The sequence below is a fragment of the Panthera onca genome, chromosome Y (assembly GCF_046562875.1).
Source record: "Panthera onca isolate mPanOnc1 chromosome Y, mPanOnc1 haplotype 2, whole genome shotgun sequence".
NCBI lineage: Eukaryota > Metazoa > Chordata > Mammalia > Carnivora > Felidae > Panthera > Panthera onca.
Genome location: NC_138358.1, coordinates 8,118,826 through 8,137,731, shown reverse-complemented (window position 1 = coordinate 8,137,731; position 18,906 = coordinate 8,118,826). Strand labels below are relative to the sequence as shown.

Genomic DNA, 18,906 nt, shown 5'->3' with positions numbered 1-18,906 from the left:
AGATTGGTGTCCAGGGGAAGGAACCGAGGGACCAGAGGCAGAGTGGGTGGGTAAGACCGATGAAGTTCTGCTTCAGGCAGAGTTGACAGGGACAACATACACACTGCAGAGAAAACAGCCCACTACAGTCTCACGCAACTCCAAAATCACAGCCAACTTTTCTGGTTCCACTTCCTGAAGCTGAGCCTCCCAAACACCGCTTCACTTAGTCTCACACACACACACACACACACACACACACACACACACACAAGACTCCTGAAGGAGTCCTAGTGCTGATGCCCTTGTGTGAACTTTGCTGTTTCTGAAAAGACCTCTGGTTACGAATGGGTGGCCCAGATTGCAAGCCAACAGAGGGGAGGGTCGCGGGGAGGTGGGGCTCTTCAAGGGCACGAACACGCCAGCCTCTCCCGTGTGCCCTCTGCCCTCTCATCATCAGCCGTGATGAGTCGGGTGATGCTCTTCCTCTGTGTCCACAGGCTTAAGCCGTGTGTCCAACACGCCATGTGAGACTTGTGAGAAGACTCCCAAGTGCAAACACCAGCAGGCGCTCAGGGAGGTCGCCTCGTCCCAGGCAGCCTGTGTTCCTTTGCCTGAGTGCCAGGACAAAGGCTGCCTCAGCCACATAGGGAACGATGGACTTGTGAGGCCTTAGCATTCTGTGCAGAGGTCCCCGGCAGGCCTGGGGCTTAGAAAGGACTGGGACGAGCCTCACCTGCGAAGACGTGAGTGCTGGGATACTCCTTACACAGCAGATGGCTGCTTGCCAGAGATGTCTGTGCTAGGGATGGGGCAAAAGCTCCACCGTGCGAGCAGTGCAGTAGACAGAGTTCAGCCTTGTCCATCGCAGGCTCTTCTGTATCCCCATGTACCACGGCCCCCAGCACAGCGTGCCTGACACTGACCTCCCGACACTAATATTCCTGTCTCCCAAGCTGCCCAAGCTCCCCAGGATCCCCACTGCACAGCTCTGCAGTACAAGAGCCTTCTCTGCAGTGGGTCTATTCCAGAGAAGGCGTGGGCAGTCCCAATGCATGGAGGCCTCTTGCCCCTATCATATGCAGACAACATGGTCAGCGGGGTGTGAGCACGCTGTGGAGTTGAGGATCTGTGCGACCAAGCCTTACCTCTTCCAGGGCAGAGGCTGTCGCACTCTCTAGAAGGGAAGGCAGGCCTTTCTCTCGCTGCTGTCTGCACGCTGGCTGGAGAGGCACGTCTTCTCAGCTGCTTGATGGGTAAATGTCAGGGTACCCTGGAAAAGCTCCCAGTGCTGACCCGAGTCTTTGGGTGTGAACATCCAAAGAAAGTATGGCCAGTGATTGTGCAGTGGGAATACGGCCTCAGTGGTCATGAGGCTGGGCCCTTTGGGGCATCTTTCTGCACAAGCAGGCCGTTACTTGATAGGTCTTGCCGAGCAGGAACACTTTACGGGACAGGTGAACACAGGGTCCCCCACATGTTAATATCTCCAGCCAATACCTCCTTAGGGGCCAGGGTGACGTTTGCGCCCGGCCTGTCCCAAAGACAAGGTACGGACAAAGTGTGGGTGTGGAATACACTCACGGCACCCAGAGCCAAACCCTCAAGTGTGGACACTTGAGGTCCGTGGGCAGAGGCCTCGGTGCTCTGTGTCCGAGGGATTACAGCCCTCATGCTGCACACCCGGCATCCCCGGGTGTCCTCCCGTATCCGCAGCTCTCCCCGGGGAGCCCTAGGGTCCAGGAGCTGCTAAACCCCCTGCACAACTGTATCTGCTGCCCAGCGGCCTCTTCCACCCCAACATCAGCGTGTGTGGGCTCCAGAGTGCTGTCCCTCGAGAGAGGACACCCTCAGCAATTCAGGAGCCTTCTGACTTCCATGTCTCTGAACCACGCGTGTCTCATTGGCCTGTCGGGATCGTCCCGTTGTTCTCTGTTCACAGGAAATGTCTCGCATTGCCTGTGCTCCTCTGTCTCCCTGAGTGAGCCCTGGCGTGTTTGTGTCTTTTCCTGGCTTTGCCTGTGCCGACACCTCTCTGGTGATGCCTCCTTGCCTGGCCTAAGTGGGCACAGCTGTACCCGTGTAACCGCCTTCGTCTCTGCACACCTGTGTGTTGGGTCAGCTGTGGCTCTGGTGGCCTGTCTTGTCTTTGGTGTATGCTTCTGCGCTTGAGTGTGCTTCCCTCTGCATTCAAACCCTTTCTCCCACTGACAGATCCAATTGCTGTCCTGCTGTCAGGTGGAGGGGCTTCTGCGTGTTCTGTTCTATGTTCCAGGAGCCAGAAATCCTTCCGTGCCTGTAGGACCTTCGTCAGAGGATTGGCCATGCACTCACTGCCAGCCAGTTAATGTCCCCAAATGCAGCTGGCTTGCTGTGAGCATTCCGTCACACCTCTATTTTCTGTCCTTCTGTTTTCAAACCCTTTGCGCCCGAGGGGCTCAAACGTCACTGGCCTGCACGTTGCAGATGCAGGCGTAAATTGTGAAAAGCGGACCGGCAACGTTTTCCCACTTACTCTTTTGCCACGTGGCATGTTCCTGGCTGGGAGAGACTTCCCCCTGCCAGTGTGTGTCTCGTTTCCGTGTGCCTCCTGTGTGTTCTGGTCCCTAATTTGTCCATTACGTCCTACCTGGGAGTCTGATTCATGTCTGCAGGAACGAGGCTGACACCTTTGACTGCTGGGTTCTGAGCTCAGCTTAGTCCACCAGGACTAGTGCGTGCCTGAGGGACACAACGGGCAGTGACGGATGTGCCCGTATCCTTCACGTGCAAGCGCTCCGTCCAGCCACCTTCGCCGGGACATTTCTCAGCGACCCCTCTTTGTTTGTGGTGAGAGCACTTGCCTCTGAGAATTCTGACGAGGCGGTGAAGCATTGCTTACGGCTGCCCTGTGCAAGTTAGATCTCCAGAACTCATGCACATGGCATGACTGCATCTTCACACCCGAGCCCCGACACCTCCTCATCGCACCCTCCCCTGATTAGCACCACTCTCCTCTCTGGTGGACTGCATGCCTTTAACTCCTTTAGTCTCCTCAGGAATCCATCAGGCAGGGCTCACCACCACTGTGCTTCTGTCAGGGGCTGGCTTCTTTCAGTGAGCCCAGTGCTTTCTGCACTGATGCTCAATGCACCCGCAGAAGGGTGAGCCACACTAAGCCCGGCGGCAAACCCTTTGGCCCTACATTTCCCACATGTGTGCCTGGTGGCAGAGGTGCACAAGGAGCCCGCCTGCATGCGTCTCCCAGGTCCTCCACAGGGTACAAAGTACCGCCTCAGGAGGCTGATCCGCATCACATGGGCATAGCTCTGCTTGCACGTGTTAGCCTTTCGTATCATACAGGCAGCCCAGACTTAGAAATCCTGCTACCTGCTTACAACTATCCAGCCCTCGTGCTTCTGCAGACGCTCTGTGTCTGTACAGACATTTGAGTCACGGTCTCGTGACCTTCCAATACAGCTTGATGGTCTGTCCTTAGCTTACAGCCTGGGATGCGGTTCTCACTCATTGTCCTCCCCTCGGGTGCGAGTTTCCTCCATCACTGTGGTGGAAGGTAACCTTTATCACCATACGTTGGCTTGAAATTACTGGGCGGATCACCTGTCTGCGTCCGGGGATCCGAAGGAGACCTTGGCTCTTTTGCTCACGGTCCACCCTTTCTCTGTGATGAGTCGCTTTGGATGAGAAGCTTGCCAGAGGCGAGGGGGCCTCAGAGTTGAGCACATTTCCTGGGCATCTGTGAGAACTTCGTTGGTTCCACTCGGAAAGCATTGACATTCATGGATGTGCAGCCTCTGCTTTTGCTTGAATTTGCCGAGCTTTGGGACGTGATTTCTTCCCGCATGTGCTGTGCCTAAATCTCTGCTGTGTCTTTCCGGCAGTCCCGTTTCCTGTCTCCTGCTGGTAAGTGCAGGGCTTCCAGCAGCCCTGTGGGGAACGGGTCCTTGTTTTCTTCCCTGCGGTGCCCTCTTCCTCACCCCGAATGACCTCATTGCAGCTTCCTTCTCGTTCAGCGATCGTTTCAGACTGCCCTTAAGGTCCAGGTGGGAGCGGTGCCTTTTGTGCTGAGGGCTGACCACTGTAGAGCATTCGTCTCTGTGCAAATTGCACAGGTGAATTTCACCAGGTGAAAGTGCACACTGCAGTTGCCCTGTCTTCAGAGTCAGCCCACCTGTCTCCGCCTCGGCTGCCCCTGCTCTCCTTCCTCCTACCCTCTCCTTACCTCCCCCTCCCTTGTCTTCTTCCTGTCCCTCCCTCCCACTTTCCTTCCAGCTCTCTTTGTCTTCGTCTCCCTCCTCTCCATCACTAATGCCTCCCCCTGTCTCCGCCTGTCTTCCTTGTAATAGGTGCCCCTCTGTCTCTTCTTGTCTTGCTCCTCCTCCCCGTCTCTCCCACCAATCTCCCCGGACTCTCCCTCTCCAGGCCGGTCTTCCCCTCCACTCGTCCTTCCTTCATCTGCTCTGCTTGCACGTGTCTCTCTCTCTCCCTCTATAGCTCTGTCTCTCTGTGTGTCTCTTTTTCGCTGTCTCTCTCAGTGGACCTTCTGTGTCTGGGTGCATGCTTCTTCAGAATTCTTGTTGGTGCCTGGGAAATGGGAAGGGAACTCGTCTGCTTTCGCGTGTACTAGTGAAAGCAGGCACAGGGCTTTCTCAGAGACAGACACAGACAAGTCTGCAATTCTCGGTGAAGGGCCCCTACGTGCCCTGCGTGGTTGGAGTCGTCCTCCTTTTAGTGGAAGGTTAGATTTCAGGACCGGAGCAAGCTGCTAAATCCTACTACTACCCCATCTCCCTGGCGCTCTGTACGGAGATCAGTAGGGCACCAGTGGCAGATGGTGCTCTGGGGGTTGTTCTTTGCTCTGAATTGCAGTGCAGTGAGGTCTACTGAGCTGTTTTCTTGCAAGGACATGGCGGTGGGGTGGGTCTAGGGTGGGTGTCACTGGTTCTGGGTGGGCACCCACCTTACCGCCGCCCTCAGCCTGACGGCCAAGGAGGAGATACCGTGCGGACGGCCATGTGGCCCCGGTAGGCGTGACACTAAGGACTTCTCCAGGCTTTGCCCCAGCTTCATGAAGAAGGGGCAAGGGACGGAGCAGGGAGTGGCTCACGGCGTGGACGATCCTGTGCTGAACGCTCTGGTGCCCGTAGTGAGGCCTCTGGGGAAAGGGTGTACAAGCGACCACACACTGCGCGATACCGGGGACCTCGCAAGTGAAGCCTGGAAGGTGACAGCGCTGAAGAGGACATGCGGCAAACGGGGGCCACGCTGGCACCTTGGCACTCGCTCCAGAGCCTGGACCGGCCATTGGCGCGCGCTTGCTGGCGGCCAGCACCCTGTCTTGCTGTCTTGCAACTGATTGCTCCCCGAACCTGGCCAGCTGGCCTGACCTGCCCTGGAACCACTTCGCCCCCAGGCCGCATGCGCACACTCTTCACTGCCTCTGTCTCGGCCCCTCCTCCACAGCAGCCACAGCCAATGCGGAGTCCTCAAATCCCAGAGCCTGTGCGCCTGCGCTCAACTTTGGCGGGCTGCGGCGGGAGGCTTCAGGGAGCTCATGGTCTTGCGGCCAAGGCTCCCCCCACCTGCTGCCGTTTCCTGTCCTTGTCCTGAGGCTGCCCTAGCTACACTGGGGCCGGGGCCGAGCGTCATGGCCAGCGTGTCGCGGTCCGGACAAAGCGGAGATTCCCGCCGACCCTGGGCCCTGATCGTCCCGGATGCGAAAGGTGGAGAGTCCCGGCCCCGCGGGAATGCAGGGGCGCTGGAGGGCGTGGGCTGGCCGCAGTCCCCAGGTTCAGGGGCGGCAAGCGCCCATCCTGTGCAGGAAGCCCAGGCCGGGTGTGAGATACAGGTGGCAAGCCCAGCGGAGGAATTGGTGCTGATATTGGATGACGGAATGGTGGCGGCTGAGGTGGTGATCGGGGAGGAGGAAGAGGACGGCGAGGCGACCAAGGATGAGGTGGCTGGAGAGGAGAATTCTGAGGAAGCCAAGCCAGAAGCAGAGGACATGCACGAGGAGGAGGAGGTGGAAGTTGAGAGACAGCAGCAGGAGGAGTTTCAGGAGCAAGAGGAGAAGCGCGAGGCAGATGCAGAGGCGGAGGAGGGGCCCCAGCTCTCCCAGCCGCTGCAGCAGCAAGAGCCAGCGCTGCGTCCTGCCTCAGCCCAGGACCCGCTGGCAGCACTGGAGCGTCTTCAGCTGGAGATCAGCGCTGGGAATGCCCAGGATTCCAGGGCCTTATGGCGGCTGAAGCGCAGGATTCTTCGGAGGCAGATTTCTTACCTGGATCACAGAAGGGCCATCATCAAGCACATCCCTGGCTTCTGGGCCCAGGCGGTATCCTTCCTTGTGCTGGTGGGTGATGGCGGGGGCTGTTGTGCAGGAGGGCTGGGCACTGAGAGCAGGGTGCCTCAGGGCGATGGCCCCCAGAGAGGAGAGCTGGGGAATGGTCCCTGGCCCTGGGTTGGTGTGGTCTGGGATCCAGTGTAAGGCCTTGGACAGGGGCGGTTGTTGGGGATGGGGGGACTTGGTGACTGGGTCTGTTTCCTCTAGGTCTCCGCCAACGTTGGCCTGCAGGCTGGTCTCAAATATTACTTGCAGACACGAGCCATGTGTCCCCATGCTACCAGAGCTAGGGTAGCACAAAGCAGCCTTCACTCAGAGCAGATAAGGCAAGGAAATATTTCGCTGCAAAATGGGAGAGTTACGCAGGCCGCACACCCACCTTCACATTCACAGGCTGTGCACGTTTCCTAGCAGTTCCTTCAAAAGAGAGCATTTCAGACACACACTCGTGACCTTTAGTGGAACCACGCCACGCCCCTTTGCCAGACAGTAGGACGACTGAGACCCACTCCGAATGGGGTACAAGCTGCCTCCTCAGACCCTGACACACACACACACACACACACACACACAGAGGATTCTCTCCTGGTATCTCCACCCCTGCTTCCCTCTCTGTCCTCAGGCTCCGGCTCGGTCCCACCCATGTCTTTCTCTCCGGACTGGCCGTGTCACTGTGTCTAATCCTTTTCCCTCCTCGGCCCTCCTCGTCCGTGCTTCTCGATCTCTTTCTCCCTCCCACACCCTCTGCTTGCAGCGTAAGTGTGCAGTCGGGTTCCTGTAAGCCATGTTATTCCATCTGGACTCAGGAGGCTGGTGACAACATAGGTCTTCACGGGAATATGCCAAGAAACCCAGCCGTGAGGAGGGGTCAGAGCACATGCCGACATCACAAGCTATGATGGGCTGCTGGCAGCCCACACAGGTCAGATATAGGAAGGAACTGTGAGGCGTGCAGGCAGTGGAGTCTCTCCCTGCTGTGTGCAGACAGCGTGGGAGGTACAGGAAGCCAACGGACTGCCCAGTGTCGATGGGGTCTGATGCATCTGCAGAGGCTGAGGAGTGTGGGGACTAGTGTTTCCTGGTCTTTCTGCACATGCCGTGATCTAGTCCCTTGCTCTTAGCCTGGGAGGGTTGGAGGGGGGCTGTGTCTGTTTCCACAGCATCTGAAGGCACAGCTCCTTGACACAGCACAGATTCTGAATCACCCCCAGTTGTCGGCCATGATCGGTGCCCAGGACAAAGACGTGCTCGGCTACGTGGTCGACTTGGAGGTGAGACCGGGGAGGCTGTGGCTGGGGGCCGTCCCGTCGGGTTTGGGATTTGGGCAGGAGAGGGTGAGGCAAAGGTGCTCACCCTCACAGCCAGGCAAGTAGCTCAGGACCCCGAGGGAGGACACTTGCCCCCTCCTGTCCCATTGCTCACGGCAGGTGGAAGAAGTGGGCCATCCCAAGTACCGCTGCAGAGTGATGTTTTTCTTTGGGGCCAACCCGTACTTCCGGAACCCAGTGATCATTAAGGAGTATCAGCTGAGCTTTGCTGGTAGGGTGTGGGTCCCATGATGGTGCGGGGCAGGGGGATGAGGAGCATGAATCAGGGGCAGGAGGGAGGGGGAGGGGGAGGGGCAGGTGGGTGGGGAGGAGGCCATCAGCTTGCTCCTCAAATCCTCTCTTCCTGCAGGCTACAGGACATCGCGTTCCACTCCAGTCCAGTGGTTCTGGGATGATGAACGTGGAGCTCCCAGTCGCAGGCATGACCCCACCAGCCTTAACTTGTTCAACTGGCTGTGTGAGCACAGCTGCCCAGGGGCGAACAGGATTGCCGAGGTGGGGCCCCTGAGGCCTTCGTCAGCAGTGGGGATGTGGGTGGCCCCCGGCCAGAGAGGAGAGTGGGCTATGCCCAATGTGGCGCCGGCCTGTGTCCTCTTCCAGATCATCATCGAGGACCTGTGGCCCAATCCCCTGCAGTACTACCTGAGGGAGGAAGGGACCAGAAGACAGTGATCTGACGTGCTCACGTGTCGGTGAGAACCCCAGTATGCGGTGTGTTGACCTGCGTGTTGTATGGGCAAGGGAACGTGGGCCACACATTGGCTTGGAAATGGAAGGTCCGCCGACACAGGGACACAGGTAGCATGGGGAGAGGGTGGGAGGATGACAGGGGACCTGCAGAGACTCAGCTGCAAACACACAGAGGGTCGAAGCCTGCAAACCAGATGCAGTCGTGCTGTGGGCTGGGGCTTTGGAGAGCAACTCGGGAGGAGCAGTGCTTCACCACAAATGCTCCCCGTGGATGTCCGCCCTGTCCCGGGCTTCCCCCTGCTCCTTCAGTCTGGATTTGCCTGCCAGTCTTTGGGTCAGGAGCTGCCGTGTCCCCAGGCGCCACTGTGGTGAGAATCTCGCACTTCCTTCCATGTGCCCCACCACGCCATGTCCTCCCGCAACCCGACAGCCATTCTTAGAACTGGTCCAAGGCCATTGGGGGCTGGAAATGAATCCCTGGGTGAGAAAGCAAGGGGGATCGCAAAAGGGCGAGGCACAAGAGTGACACCATCTGGGATGTATTTGCAAATATCCCGTATCATTCTTGGTGTCTGTTGCGTGGGGGCGCGTGTGTGCGCGTGTACGCAAATGTGTCTGCGTGTGCCCACATGCGTCAGGTGCTCTGCATCTGTGTGGGCGTGAATCGTGCAGAGCTTCTATCTTTGCCCATGCAGAAACAATGGAGGACGCCACCAGTGCTGGAAGAGATGGGTGGATGAGTCTCCTGTCTTCTACGTGCCCCGGAGAGAATTGAGGAAGAGATAACGTGTGGCAGCCTTGAAGAGTTTCCACGATGTTTATGTGGACACATACAGGAAGCTAAAAACCCTTCTGTTTTTGGTGTGTGTGTGTGTGTGTGTGTGTGTGTGTGTGTGTATGGGGACCTGAGGAGGGACGATGAGGAAGGGACCTGAGTGTGACTGTCCTGCCGCTGCCCGGGTGATTCTGTGTGTGCGGGAGAGGTGCAGTACTGGGGTGGGGCCGGTGTTGCCATGTGCACAGAGGCCTGCCTTCTTGGGCAGGAAGAGCCTGGAAGGAGGAGGAGGAAGAGACAGACCTGTTATTTGGAGATTTATTGTATAGGCCAGAGCCGAAAGGCAGGGAAGGGGATTGCACAGTGGGACCAAATTGGTCCATTGGGTCCTGGTACAGTGTGGCCAGGACTCGGGGGGTTTCAGCCAGGACCCTTGATCCCAGAGGGGTGCTGTGTCCTTGGTGAGATAGAATCCAGTCAGCAAAGCCTCCAGTCAGGATCAGAGCGAAGACCACATGTCCCCGGACAACTCAGGAGCAGGCAGGCTTCTCATAGTCGATGCCAGTATACCTTGCTGCTGCCTCCCACACCCGGGGCTCCTTTGACCCCGAGCCCTGTCCTCAGACAGTGGCTCAGGATGGGAGATGTGTCAGGGGGAGGGGCAGGTGTGGGTTGTGGGCAGCAGCGAGGCTTATGAGTGGGAATTCATGGAGAGAGTACGCACGAGGGCAGAGATCCAGCGTGAGTTCGTGCGAGTGTGTGTGGGCGTCTGTGGCAAACTGGGCCTGAGATCCGTGGTGGTGCCGGCAGTGTGAGCGTGCATATGTTTGTGCGATTGCGTAGCGGTGTGTCTCTGTCTGTGCAGGAGTGGGTGGTTAGGCCACTGGAGAGACAAGGAGAGACACAGCGGTCTGTGTGAATGAGGTGCTTATGTGGGACGGTCAGGTGCCAGAATACAAGAGTGCAGTCCCTTCCCTCCTGAGTCCTGATGGTAATCGCTGGGATGGGTGCAATCGTTGCTGTGCCAGGGGGCTCAAGTCAGGATGCAAAAGGGAGATTGGTGCAAGGTCAAGAGGGGGGCCGAGGGGAGGAAAGCCTGTGTCCAGTGGCCAGTGGACCACTTGTGAGTAAGTGTGCTTGTGTGTGTGTTAGTGTGTGTCTATGTGGGAGTGAGTGTGTGTGTGTGTGTGTGTGTGTGTGTGTGTGTGTGTGTGTGTGTGTTGAGTGGCTCTGGTGGGCCGACAGTAGCAAATACGTAGGGGCTACATGGTGTGCCCAGGCTTTGTGCACAGGGTAGCTAGGGAACCCAACCTGTCAGGCTACGTGGTGTGCAGAGGGCGTAGGTATTTCCCTGGAGGGAGCCGTCTAGCAAAAATCTCTGCTCTTGGCAGACGAGCCATGTTTTGTCACCAGTCAGCTCTTCCTTGGGGCTCTCCTCTCTGCTTCCTGTGCACCAGGCCCAGGGAAAGGGAGGAGCTGGGACCCTAGACCTCAGGTGACTTGAGTCCCCCAGGGGTGCCATAGCAGGGTGGTGTTGGTGATCCATGTGTGGATGGGCAGGTGAGCAGCCTGCCAGCTGCTCTCTGAGGGGACAGTTCCTTGCCAGCAACACCTCTCCCCGCAGCACAAGATCACCACTGTCGCTGCAGCTGGGCTGGGGACATGTCAAGGTGTGTCCCAGAACTGTGTTCCCCTTGCATGTAAGTGGTGCCAGAATGCGCCTCTCAGTCCCTGTGCGGGTGACCCTGATTAGCCTCAGGCTTAGTCGACTCCTGGCCTCATGTAAATGGGGAACTGGGTTCCTTTCTCAGTGTCTCAGCGGTTGCATGTCGACAGAGGATGCTGTGGACATTGTGGTCAGGATTCTGACCGGGCTCCCCCCGCCCTGCCCCAAACCACAGTGGGCAGCACATGGCCCACTGTGTGTGCGCTTTGGGGAGTCTAAAGCCGTACAGCCCCTCCAGTATTCTTCTCAGGTGGTGGAGGGTCAAAGGGGCCTAGGGAGGAACACTGGTCCCAGTCTGCTGCCGGCTGTGCCCAGGTGTGTGTGCCCAGCTCCTTGACGCTGAAGCTGCAAGGCTTCTGCCCTGCCCCCAAAGCCCCATCCCTAGAATTTGCGTGTGGGCCAGATGGAAGTGAAGTCCCAGTGACCCTGCGGGATCACAGCGGGTGGTCTCGTCTGTGCCTGGCCACCCACCTACCTGCCTTCCCCGCAGCCCGTTGCCCCCATACAGGGCTTTCGGTAAACACGCGGCCACCGTCCAGCATGAGAGGAAAGGCTTGACGGTGTCCCAGTACCGCTGGTCATGTGTTGGCTGCTGCCAGCTGACAGCATGGAGACCCCATGGCCCAGTGGAGGATGTCCGACCTGTCCTACAAGGAACTGGGGACGACTGTACGGATGCATCAGGTCCCATGCAGTAACCTAGGCCTGACTTTATCCGCCTTTATTGCCAGGCTCCTTTTGCAGGGACACAAAGGCTTGTGAGAGCCCATCCCCAGGGTCCGGTGCTCATTGCGGATGACTTGGGGGCAGTGCGAGATCTATTGCTCCCGTCCTTAGAGGAGATTGTGGTAGTCTTAAGGGACAAAGATGTGCCTGGAGAATAGAAGGATGTCCAGAGGAAGCATTGGAGGAGGAAGAGGACGAGGAGGAGTAGGAGGTTGAGGAGGAGTTGGAGGAAGAGGATTGGGAGGAGTTAGAGCTGGAAGAGAAGGGTGAATGATTGGGTGCAGGAGAGGGAACAAGTGGAGGAGGAGGATGTCCAGGATGAGGAGGAGCACGAGCCAAAGGAGCAGGAGCAGCTGGGGGAGGATGTTGAGGAGGACGAGAGCAGAGGGAAGAGGGTGGGGAGAAAAGATAGAGCCAGGGCTCCAGAGCATGAGTAGAAGTGTAGGAGCAGAAGGAGGAAGAGCCCGAGGAGGAAGAGGTGGAGGGAGAGGAGGAGCAGGAGGAGTTGGAGGAAGAGGATTGGGTGGGGTTAGAAGAAGAGGAGGAGGAGAAGGAGCAGTGAATGACTGGGTGCAGGAGAAGGACAAATGGAAGAGGATGATGTCCAGCACCAGGAAGAGGCGGATTACGGGCCAGAGGAGCAGGAGCAGCTGGAGGACGGAGTCGACTAGGACGAGAGCAGAGGGAAGAAGAGGTGAAAGGTCAGAGGTAGGGCAGGAAGGGCGGTAGCAGGAGAGGACCTGGAGAAGGAGGAAGAGTCCTAGGAGGAAGAGTTGGAGGAGGAGGAGGATCAGATGGAGGAAGAGGACTGGGAGGAGTTACAGGAGGAGGAAGACGAGTGAATGATCGGGTGCAGGCGAGGGAAGAAGTGGAGGAGGAGGAAGTCCAGGACGAGCAAGAGGAGGAGCACGAGTCGAAGAGCAGTAGTAGCTGGGGAGGAAATTGAGGAGGACGTGAGCAGAGGGAAGAAGAGGAGGAGGAGGAAAGGTAGAGCCAGGGCTGGAAGAGCAGTAGCTGCAGAGGGGGAGCAGAAGGATGAAGAGGCCCGAGGCTAAGACTTCCAGTACTGTGTTGAATAACAGTGGAGGCGGTGGACATTCCTGTCTCGTTCGTGACTTGAGCTGAGAGCTTTTGCTCCTTGAGATGATATTCACGTTGGGTCGTTCATACATGGCTTTATGATCTCGATGTGTGCTCCTTCTATCCCTACTTTCTTGAGGGGTTTTACCAGGAAAGGATGCTGTATTTTGTCCATCACTCTGTCTGCATCGATTGAGAGGATCCTGTGGTTCTCGTCCTTTCTTTTATTGATGTGAGGAATCCCGTTGATTGTTTTGCAGATGTTGAACCAGCCCTGCGTCCCAGGTACAAATCCCACTGGGTCGTGGTGAATAACATTTTCATGTATTGTTGGATCCGAGGGTCTAATATCTTGTTGAGGAGTTTTGCATCCATGTGCATCAGGGAAATTGGCCTATAGTTCTCCTTTTCAGTGGGGTCTCTTTCCGGTTTTGGAATCAAGGTAACGCTGGCTTCATAGAAAGAGCTTGGAAGTTTTCCTTCCATTTCTATTGTGAGAACAGCTTCAAGAGAATAAGTGTTAACTCTTCCTTAAATGTTTGCTGGCACTCCCCTGGAAAGCCATCTGGCCCTGCAGTCTTCTTCCTTCGGCAGGTTTTGGATTACTAATTTGATTTCTTTACTGGTGATGGGTCTGTTCAAATTTTCCTTTTCTTCCTCTTTCAGCTTTGGTAGTGTATATGTTTCTAGGAATTTGTCCATTTCTTCCAGATTGCCCATTGTATTGGCAAATAATTGCTCCTAATATTCTCTTCTTATTGTTTGCCTTTCTGCTGTGTTGGTTGTGATGTCTCCTCTTTCATTCTTGCGTTTCTTTATTTGGGCCCTTTCCTTTTTCTTTTTCATCAAACTGATGACTGGCTTATCAATTTTGTTAATTCCTTCAAAGAAGCAGCTTCTGGGCTCATTGATCTGTTCTCCTATTTTGGTTTGTTTCTTTGTTTGTTTGTTTGTTTGAGGTTGTTTTTGTTTTTGTTTTGTTTGATTTTTGGTTTCAATAGCATTAATTTCCGTTAATCATTGTTATTTTCTGTCTCCTGAATGTTTTGGGTTTCGTATGGTGTTCTTTTTACAGCCTCTTAAGGCGTAAGGTGAGGTTGTGTCTCTGAGATCTTTCTTTCTTCTTTAGGAAGACCTGACTTGCTAGATAGGTCCTCTTATAACCGACCCTGGTGCGTCCCAGAGGTTTTGGGTTGTGGTGTTATCACTGACTTCCATATACATTTTCATTGACTTCTGTATACTTTTTATATTCTCTTTCAACCCTTGCTTAGCCCATTCAATCTTTAGTAGGATGTTCTTCAGTCTCCCAGTATTTGTTACCTTTCCAAATTGTTTCTTGTAGTTGATTTCGAGTCTCTTAGTGTTGTGGTCTGAAAATATGCACGGTGTGACCTCGATCTCTTTGAACTTCCTTAGGGATGACTGTTTTCCCCAGCATATGATCTATAGAGGAGAATATTCCATGAGCACCGGAGAAGAATGTATATTCTGCTGCTTTATTATGAAATGTTCTGAACATATCTGTGAAGCCCATCTTGTCCAGTGTGTCATTCAAAGCCCCCGTTTGCTTGTTGATTTTTCGTTTACATGATCTGTCTGTTGCAGTGAGTGAGTGCATAGAAGTCTCCTCCTATGATGGCATTACTAAGAATGAGGTTCCTTATGTTTGCGTTTAATTGGTTTGTATATTTGGTTGCTCTCAAATACGCCACATAAATGTATCCATTTGCTAGGTCTTCTTGGTGGATAGACCCCTGAATTATGACATCATGCCCTTGTGTATCACTTGACACAGTCTTAAATTAAAGTCTAGATTGTCTGATAGAAGTATGGCTACTTTGGCTTTGTTTTGTTGACGGGTAGCATGACAGATGATTCTCCATCCCCTTCTTTTCACTCTGAAGTTGTTTTCACATCTAAAGTGGGTCTCTGGTAAACAGCATATCGATGGAACTTGTTTTCTCATCCATTCTGTTCCCCTATGTTTTTTGATTGGAGCATTCAGTCCACTGACGTTTAAAGTAGTACTGAAAGACACGATTTTATGGCCATTATCTTGTTTGAAGAGTTGGAGGAAAACATATCTATATATCTTTATATCTATATCTACGTCTCCATCTCCATCTATATGTGTATGTGTATGTGTATGTATATGTATATGTATATGTATATGTATATGTATATGTATATGTATTGTATTAACTGTATCTATATATCTATATCTATATCGATATGTATATGTCTATATACATCTATATATATAATTCTATATCTATTTGTATATATAAATATAATTATAAAGATAGATAGATAGATAGATAGATAGATAGATATCAATTTCCCTCTGAGTGTCCCCCCTTAAAATTGCGTGCAGGTGTGATTTAGCGGTCACAAACTCCTTTAAATTTTGTGTACCTGGGAACCTTTTTCCTCTGTTTCTATTTTGAATGACAGCCTTGCTGGATAAAGAATTCTTCACTGTGGATGTTTCTAATTCAGCACTTTGAACGTATCCTACCACTCCTTTCAGGCCTGCCAAGTTTCTCTGGATAGGTCTGCTGCAAACCTGATCTGTCTTCTCTTGTAGTTTAGGGACTTGTTTCCCTTGCTGCCTTCATGATTCTCTTTGCCTGAGTACTTTGTGAGTTTGAATATGATAGGCCTTGCTGAGGGTCAGTTTTTGTTGAATCTGATGGGGTCCTCGGTGCTTCCCGGATTTTGATGGTGTGTCTTTCCCCAGGTTAGCAAAATTTCCCACTATGATTTGCTCACATAACCTTTCTACCCCTTTTTCTCTCTCTTCCTCTTCGGGACCCCTATGATTCTGATGTTGTTTTTCGTTCTGCATGAGTCACTGATTTCTCCAATTCTTCAATCGTGCTCTTTTCCTTAATCTCCCTCGATTTTGCTGCTTCCATAGTCTCCTTAAGTTGGTCCTCTGAATCGCTGATTCTCTGTTCTGTCTCATCCATCCTTGACACCGCTGCATCCATCCGTCATTGCAGCTCAGTTATATCATTTTTAATTTCATTCTGGCCAGTTTTTACTGCATTTTGTCTCTGCACAAAGGGACTCTAATCTACATTGGACTGCAGCTAGTATTCTCATAATCGTGCTTCTAAATGCTGCTTCAGACATCTTGCTTGTGTCTGTGTTGGTTGAATCCCTGGCTCTCGTTTCTTCAGGCTCTTTCTTTCTGGGTGAATTCCTTCCCTTTGTCATTTTGAATGGAGAAAAGGAACTCATGAGGTAGAAAATTCAATGAAATATTCAAATTATAAAATGTTAAAAGTAAAAACTTAAAAACACACATGTGAATAATGGAATGAATGATGCTAGATTCTAGGCATGTTTCACGTGGGTGTTGAAAGTGGTTTTGACACAGGAGAGAAAAAAACGTGGGAGTGGAGAAAAATTTAGAAAATACTAATAAAAAATATTAAAAAGGGAAATGTTGTGAGAATTTGAAAAATCAATACACTGAAGTAGACTAAAAGGAGAAGATGGGAGTAAAATAGAATCTGTGAATATAGACACAAAAGGAAAGAATAATGTAGAAGAGTATTAAAGAAAGTTAGTAAAATTTCCACCTGCCCAGTCTCCTTCGCCTCTCCGCGCACAAAAGCACCTCCCTTCCCATGCCTCCTCGCTCTCCAAGTTCACTTCTGCATGCCACGTACCTGCTGAATTCGGTGGTTCAGGATATGCAGATTGCTGTGCTAATCCTCCAGTCAGTTTCCTGGGTGGGTAGGATGGTTTAGTGTTGGTCGGGCTGTATCTCATGCACGCGAGACACTTAAGAAGCTTCCATGCTGTCTGCCATCCGGGCTCCTCCCCAAAGAGGTGAGATCTGTAGCACCAGTTCTCCGATATGAGACATCCCACAGGAAAGTTGCGGTCGGTGACAAAGCGGAAAAGGGCATGTACCAAACAGGGAGGTCACCCTGGAGGGGGAGGCAGAGAACCTGCTCCAGACCTGGGAGGGGAGGCAGGGGCTCAAATGCTGGAGCCACGCCCACTGCCCTCCAGCTGATTGTTCCTGAACAGCAGCCAACTGTCTGGGTCTGGCCTGGAGCGCCTTCACCCCAAGGACCCATGGTCAAAAAGTTCACTGCCTCTGCCTCTGCCTCTCCCCCACCTCCACCGCAGCCACAGCCACAGCCACAGCCACAGCCACTTCAGTGTCCGAAGGGCCACGGGGCCGTGGGCGTGCTTCCCAAATGCTGGTGGGCTCCAGAAGGAGGCGGCAGGCATTTAAAAACCTTGGGCCTTGACACTCCACCTGCTGGGCCTAGTCTGGAGCCTCATGCCTCAAGTTCCCACTCCTTCTGCCCTATGGCCCTAGCCTGAGGATGGGCTAGGGCCCCAAAGCAAGGGAGTCCTGTTCCGGAAAACGCTGAGATTCCTGACAATACCGGGCCTCCATTCTGCTGGAAGAGGGCGTTCGAGAGTCCAGGAATCGTGGCAACACCCCTGTCTCAGTCCCAGACAATTTCACTCGTTCATACGCACGCACACGCACACGCACGGGCACGGGCACACACACACACTCCCCCTCTGTGGCTGTCTCTAGTGGTGACTTACTCTCCTTCTTCGGCCTCCTTCCATGTCCCTCTGGCCTCTGTCTGTCTCTGAGTCCCTGTGATCATTTTCTTGAGGGAACGCTTCCTCCCTCCCGCACCTCCATCTCTCTTTCTCTGTCTCTGTGCTGTCCTTGCACAGTATCAGTGCATCTGGGTTTCCGTGAGCTGTGCGTGTCCATAGGGACGTAGTAGGCTGCTGATGGCACAGGGCTGCAGGGGAACACACAAAGGAACGCACAAGTACCAGGGGTCAGAGCACATCCAGACCTCCTAAGCCGTGACTGCCTCCAGGCAGCCCACACAAGCTGGGTATACATGTGAACTGAGAAAGGTCAGTCCCTTGGCCCTTGCCCTGTAGGTTGCAGCCAGCTGGGAGGTACTGAAACCCAAGGGACTGCCCAGTGTTGAGAGGGTCTGAAGAAAGGGCAGGAGCCGAGGAGGCAGGGAACCTAGTCGTAGCTGGTGTTTCTCCACATGCCATGTTCCGGTGCCATTGGTACTGGAAGGTTGGTATCAGTTGTGGCTCTCTTTCCTTGGCATCTCAATGCAAGCTTCCGTGACCCAATGGAGGTCCTGAATCTGCCCTAGTTTTCAGCCAGGTTGGGCCCCAGGACAAATGCACGTGCTGTGTGAGGGGGGAAAGCAAGTGTGAGTCGTGAGGAGGAGCTAGCCTCGTGAGTGGGATGTGGCAGAGGGCATGAGTGAGTGCACAGGTCCACTAGAGTGTGTCTGTGAATGTATTGTGGCTGGCGCCTGTGAGTACTTTTGCCTGAGACCTAGCGTTTGTGCTGGCAGCGTGCACGTGTCTGTGTCCACGTGCCGCGTGGCCGTGCATCTTTGTGCCCGAGTGAGTGTGTGTAGGCCGTTGGCAAGCGAAGGAAAGAGACTGGGGGCTTTCCTGACTTGGTGAGTAAGGGGGGGCTCCAGTGCCCAAGTGCAGCGAGTGCAATCCCTTCGCGCCTGGGATCGACACGGAGCTAGCTGATCACCTTTCATGACGGGAGGAAAGCCCGGACTTTGCCTGGGTCCACTCGTCCTGTGTTGCCTTGGCCAGGGGCAAGTTGGGGTTGGGCCACCCATGGCGCAGTGGAGGAGGACCAAAGTTCCCTGCAAGGAAGTGGGCGTTAGTGGAGGGAGGCAGCAGAGAGCATGAGTAAGTCTGGCCCTGCTCCTGGAGCGGCCTAGGGGATCATCGCAAGGCCTTGTGGTCCCAGCCAGGGTATGTGTCTGGGTGAACATCCTCCTGGATGACCCTGCAGAGACAGGCCTGGCTGGTCTAGAGTCCCTTGCGAAGTTGGGGCCCGGCCCCTGGACCCCAATACTGTGGTAGGTGTTGTTCAAACTGAAAGGCATTGCCTGCTTGTCCCAGACAGTCCCTGCACCTGGGACCCAGATTTGTTCCCACGTTCCTGCCACGGGGTCTCCCGGCGATGCGTGGGAGTTTGACAGGCCCCATTTCTCTGGAGGGAGTGAGTTGCATAGGTCAGGTGCACCAGGGTCTGGGCCTGCTTTCCTGTCTTGCCCACCCGCTACGTCCTCTGCTGAGGGCAGCTTGAGGGCTCACCACTGGACCTGTTCCTCTCCCTTTCTGGGTAAGAGTTTGCCTCTCTGTCGGTCACACTGGCCACCCCCTCTCAGCCCCCTGCCACCTGTTCAGCCTCCCCCCATCCACCTGC

At 54.3% G+C, this 18,906-nt stretch overlaps 1 protein-coding gene across 1 annotated transcript; it reads left to right on the top strand.

The window, feature by feature from the left end:
- Positions 1–5,626: 5,626 nt before the first annotated feature.
- Positions 5,627–11,722, top strand: LOC145715021 (uncharacterized). The gene is made up of 2 exons (XM_081794608.1): positions 5,627–6,328; positions 11,570–11,722. Exons 1-2 carry the CDS (start codon positions 5,627–5,629, stop codon positions 11,720–11,722), a joined length of 855 nt encoding a protein of 284 aa, XP_081650734.1.
- Positions 11,723–18,906: the final 7,184 nt, after the last annotated feature.